Source organism: Chiloscyllium plagiosum, chromosome 10 (genome assembly GCF_004010195.1).
Source record: "Chiloscyllium plagiosum isolate BGI_BamShark_2017 chromosome 10, ASM401019v2, whole genome shotgun sequence".
In the NCBI taxonomy this organism is placed as follows: Eukaryota; Metazoa; Chordata; class Chondrichthyes; order Orectolobiformes; family Hemiscylliidae; genus Chiloscyllium; species Chiloscyllium plagiosum.
This window is the reverse complement of record NC_057719.1, coordinates 42,311,555-42,317,228: the sequence shown is the minus strand read 5'-3', so window position 1 is coordinate 42,317,228 and position 5,674 is coordinate 42,311,555. Positions and strand designations below refer to the sequence as shown.

The 5,674-nt window shown below is 41.1% G+C and overlaps 1 protein-coding gene across 1 annotated transcript in view; it reads right to left on the bottom strand.

Annotated features, from left to right (window-relative positions):
• The window catches only part of LOC122553564 (inverted formin-2-like), a 36,654-nt gene that overhangs the window by 11,819 nt on the left and 19,161 nt on the right, over positions 1 to 5,674 (bottom strand). Inside the window, exons 9-12 of the mRNA XM_043697555.1 lie at positions 3,080 to 3,200; positions 2,835 to 2,999; positions 2,635 to 2,722; positions 744 to 893 (exon numbers count right to left, since the gene is read on the bottom strand). Of these exons, the coding sequence (XP_043553490.1) occupies positions 744 to 893; positions 2,635 to 2,722; positions 2,835 to 2,999; positions 3,080 to 3,200 (524 nt within the window). The remainder of the gene's footprint in view (positions 1 to 743; positions 894 to 2,634; positions 2,723 to 2,834; positions 3,000 to 3,079; positions 3,201 to 5,674) is intronic.

Below are 5,674 nucleotides of genomic sequence, written 5' to 3'. Positions count from 1 at the left end.
TGGGCCACGGGGCGGTGTGGTTGATTGGTGGGGGTGTCTCGGAGATGTTCCCTAAAGCGCTCTGCTAGGAGGCGCCCAGTCTCCCCAATGGAGAGGAGACCGCATCGGGAGCAACAGATACAATAAATGATATTAGTGGATGCGCAGGTAAAACTTTGATCGATGTGGAAGGCTCCTTTAGGGCCTTGGATAGAGGTGAGGAAGGAGGTGTGGGCACAGGTTTTACAGTTTCTGCGGTCACCAACCCCAGTAGCAATGCTGAGATTGATCTTATAATTGGCTAGCACCAATTAGAGATAGATTTTCCTCCCCATAGGCCTGGGAACACTGCTGGCAGGTAGGATTGTGTCTGATTGGGATTTAAATCCATTGCGGCTCCAAGAATGTCTGCTGAATGTTTGCCACTAACTCTCCAACTGATGGCTTGTGTTGCTTTTCCCGTTATTAAAATCCATCAAATGTAAGTGAGGGCTGCAGGTAGGAATTACACACATATTCTCTGATCTTAACAATACTACCAGGAGGGTCAAAAAAGCAGATATTTTGTATTTTTCTCATTTTTCATGGGTACAATCTATAATATTATCTTCTTAGACAGTTGTTTGAGAACAGGTTTGAAGGGGAATTCCTTTGGGAAACCAGTAGAGCAGTTAATTAGGTGTGACATTGGAAAACAGTTCCTTATGGATTATTCTGTATCTGTTTGCAATGATATGGGAGAAAATACTTTGAGAGATTCTTACCAATTTCTACTTGATCTTCCAATATTTCAGTAGCTGGAGGGTCTGGGGCAAATTCTGTTGTACATTTGTTTACAGAATTACTTTTCTGATGAAAACCTTTCTTTATGTTAAATAGAAGTTTCTCAACAATATTGTTCATCACTTGTTTTGCTGATGATTTGTGAAAGGAAAGAAAAGAAAGTATAAATTATTAAAAAGCTTTACAAGTTAAATCACATGATTAATTTTAGGCTTTGTCTTAGGGTTCGAGTATTGTGGTTGTAAAAAGCAAGAATGAAACAATAAGTACCATCCAAATATTAAAAATATTTTCCTGAGTAAAAATTATTATGGTGTTTTGTGTTGTTTAACAACCAGAGGCTGAACTGGTAAGTATTACTGCCATGAAATTCATAAGAGGATTTTCTGTTAAAAGAACAAATGTGTCCATAAGACTAAGCACAGCAAGTGAGATACTTGATTGGACCAAAGAGTACCCTTCACATTTTTGGCTGTGGAACATGTGGTATACCATGCAAGTCCTCAAATAACAGTCCAGCTGTCTGTACTAATGAGTGGTGAGAGAGGTCCCTGGTATCTGCAGCAGTAGCTTCAAGAACAGGCAGCTGCAGAGGTCTTCCGCAGAGCGATCTAAACATAGAATTCATCAAAGACTGTTGAACTTTTAACTTAATTCCTTTATTTTTCTCACTTATGTAAAGACGTACTTTAATGTTAACTATTACCTTATTTTTCTACTTAATCTATGGATGTAATGCTTAACTTTTTAAAATTTATTTCTTTTACTACTTTGTATCTAAGTTTTCTATAACTAGGTACCTTTGCACCGAAGATAGCACTGTGTGTGGCAACCTTATACACTTTTCACTGTACTCCTGTACTTCTGTACTTCAGTACATGTGACAAGAAGATCCAAATTGACAAAATATCTAACATTTATACTGGTCTGGTGTCTTTCTCTAATATAATTCACAAAACTCACCTTGTATAATGGTGGTGTGCTAATTATTGCATAACTTGGTTTTACAATGGGGATAACATGGGAAGGATACTATTCACCAAGGATAAAGACTTTTGCTATGCTGAAGCGGAGAACATTGATCATTTAGAAGATGGTAAGAAGGCAGGAGATTTGCAACATTTATCTGTAGCTACAGATTTGGCAACAACTTATTGAAAATAGTTCATCTAGAAAGTCTTTGCACTTCTGTTCTATGCAACGCCTTACCCATTCCTTCCACCCTAAAGTAAACTGTATCTGCTCAATAGCTAGCGCTGGTATCCATGTCAACTGATACTGCATGTATAAGATAATCAGAGAGTTAGACAGGGTGGACAGTGAGAGCCTTTTTCCTTGGATGGCGATGGCTAGCATGAGGGGATATAGCTTTAAATGGAGGGGTGATAGATATAGGACAGAAATCAAAGGTAATTTCTTAACTGAAAGTACAATAGTAGGGGTGTGGAATGCACTGCCTGCAACGGTAGTAGATTTGCCAACTTTAAGGGCATTTAATTGGTCATTGGATAGACATATGGGTGAGAATGGAATAGTATATGATAGATGGGCTTCAGATTAGTCTCATAGGTCGGTACAACATTGAGGGCCAAAGGGCTTGTACTGCACTGTAATGTTGGATGTTCTAAGTCATTATCTAAACAGGAACACTTCATTGCATCAAAGTCACAGATGTGGATCATGCTTTTTCTTTCCTTATTTTGGCAGTCTTACAAAGGGGTAATAAAAGCTATTAAAAGCTCTTAATCAGTCAGAAACAATGGTTTATATTTATTTTGAGCCAGCTAAGATATTTTTTCCAGAATAAACATATCCCTCTATCTATCAAACATTTTGATAATACAAAGCTAATTCTACTGACTCCAAACTTACTGTGACATTCATTTGGTTCATTGTTTTTGTTTGCTTCTTGCTCTCTTGTCTTTAATTTTGCCATCTTTTGTTTTTGTTCATTATTATCCTATGTTCAGAATCATAAAGAATTACATGAGTCTGGTAAGGGAATAGTTCTAAGGCAAGAAGTCAGATAATGACTTTTGTGGCAGCGTATTAAAATTGTGCTTACATATTACCTTTATCACTTGCAAGAACAGTTCTCTGAATGTTTTGATTGTGACAAACAATTCATCCAATGAAAACTTGTTTTCATTTTCACAGAAATATTGAGCCAACTCCTTTCTTTTGCACTCTATAGATTTCAGAAGATCCTCGAGCTCTTCAGATGCAGTGAGACCTTGCTGCCAATTAATTCTTGTTAATAGTGGATGCTACAATTGCAATTTTGAGGAAGTCAACTTAGCATTGGATATTTGCTTACCTGAATTGGATTTCTGAATTGTAATTTTATGTCATCTATGGATGACTCAATGTCATCACTGATCTTCTTTAAGTTGTGTGAAAGGCTGCTTACTTCAGACTGGATTGAGTCAATTTTAATACTGCAGATAAATCAAGTCATATATTTTAAAGAGTTCTCTATACTGAGTCAATCACATCTTTTGTGCATGGAGGAATCAACAAAAATAACACAAGTCTGCAAGTTTCCTGTTACAAAATTACAAAATACAAGTGTAATCTTCAATTATTTTAGTGTGAACAGAAATACTGCTGGAATATTTAAAGATCTGTTTCATATTTGAAATTTTGTTAAATTGCAGGAAGCTACAGCACTTTGTCCCATGAGATAATAGGCCTGGACTTACACCCATGATTTTCTTCTGGTAAGTTATTGGTATTAAAATTTTAGCTGTACTTTCTGGAAACCAAATATTTCTTCAAAGGGAGGGATGGAAAAATATCCTGAGTTGCACTGATACATATCCTGGTGGCTGGTTGTTGCAGTACCTCCATGCTATACCATTGGAAAATTTTGTGAAGAAATGGAAAAATTTGCAGATTCATTAACAGACTGACAGGCTTTAACACAGATACTACAGAGTCATACAGCAAAGAAACTGACCCTTTGGTCCAACTCATTCATGCCAACCAGATATCCCAAAGTGACCTAGTGCCTTTTGCTAGCATTTGGCCCATATCCATCCAAACCTTTCCTATTCATATACCCACTCAGATGCCTTTTAGAAGTAATTGTACCAGCATCCACCACTTTCTCTGGCAGCTTGTTCCATACACATACCATCCTCTGCTGAAAACGTTACCCCTCAGATCCTTTCAAAATCTTCATGTCCTTTGGTTTTGGACTCCCCAACACTAGGAAAAAGACCCTAGCTTTTCACCCTATCTATGCCCCTGATGATTTTTATAAACCTCCATAAGGTCACACCTCAGCCTCCAATGCTTCAGGGAAACAAAAAGCCCCAAACTATTCAGCCTCTCCCTGGAGCTCAAATGCTCCAGACCTGGCAATATCCTTGTAAATTTTTTCTGACATCTCTCAAATTTAAAAACATCCTTCCTTTGGAAGAGCAACCAGAACTGTACCCAATATTCTAAAAGCAACCCAACCAATGTCCTGCAGAGCTGCAACATGATGTCCCTACTCCTATTCTCAATGTTCTGACTAATGAAAGGACGTGTGCTAACACTCCACTTTCAAGGAACTCTACATCTACACTCCTAGGTGTCTTTGTTCAGCAACATTCCCCAAGACTGTACCATTAACTGTATAAGCTCTGACTTGGTTGGCTTTACCAAAATGCAACACCTCATATTTATCTAAACTAAATCTGCTACCTTGGCCCATTTGCCCATCTGATCAAGGTTGTGTTGTACTCTGTGATAATCTTATATATGAGGTCAGTCTGGCGCACTGACCTCTACACCGCTGAAGCCAAACGCCAACTCAAGGACACCTCTTCCTACTGCCCCCTCAACCATGACCCCACCCCCCATCACCAAACCATCATCTCCCAGACCATTCAGAACCTCATCACCTCAGGAGATCTCCCACCCACAGCTTCCAACCTCATAGTCCGGGAACCCCGCACTGCCCGGTTCTACCTCCTTCCCAAGATCCACAAGCCTGACCACCCTGGCTGACCCATTGTCTCAGCATGCTCCTGCCCCTCTGAACTCATCTCTACCTACCTTGACACTGTCCTATCCCCCCTAGTCCAGGAACTCCCCACATATGTTCGAGACACCACCCACGCCTTCCACCTCCTCGAAGACTTCCGTTTCCCCAGTCCCCAACGCCTCATCTTCACCATGGATATCCATTCCATCTACACTTCCATCCGCCATGACCAGGGCCTCCAAGCCCTCTGTTTTTTCCTCTCCAGATGTCCCCAACGGTACCCTTCCACCGACACTCTCATTCGTTTGGCCGAACTGGTCCTCACCCTTAACAATTTCTCCTTTGAATCCTCCCACTTCCTCCAGACCAAAGGGGTAGCCATGGGCACACATATGGGCCCCAGCAATGCTTGTCTCTTTGTTGGCTACGTAGAACAGTTGATCTTCCGTAATTACACCGTCATCACTCCCCACCTCTTCCTCCGCTACATTGAAGACTGCATTGGCGCCATCTCGTGCTCCTGCGAGGAGGTTGAGCAATTCATCAACTTCACCAGCACATTCCACCCTGACCTTAAATTTACCTGGACCATCTCTGACACCTCCCTCCCCTTCCTGGACCTCTCCATCTCCATCAGTGACGACCGACTTGACACTGACATTTTCTACAAACCCACCGACTCCCACAGCTACCTGGATTACACCTCTTCCCATCCTATTTCTTACAAAAATGCCATCCCGTATTCCCAATTCCTCCGCCTTCGCCGTATCTGCTCCCAGGAGGACCAGTTCAACCACAAAACACACCAGATGGCCTCCTTCTTTAGAGATCGCAATTTCCCTTCCCACGTAGTTAAAGATGCCCTCCAAGCATCTCGTCCACATCCCGCACCTCCGCCCTCAGACCCCACCCCTCCAACCACAACAAGGACAGAAC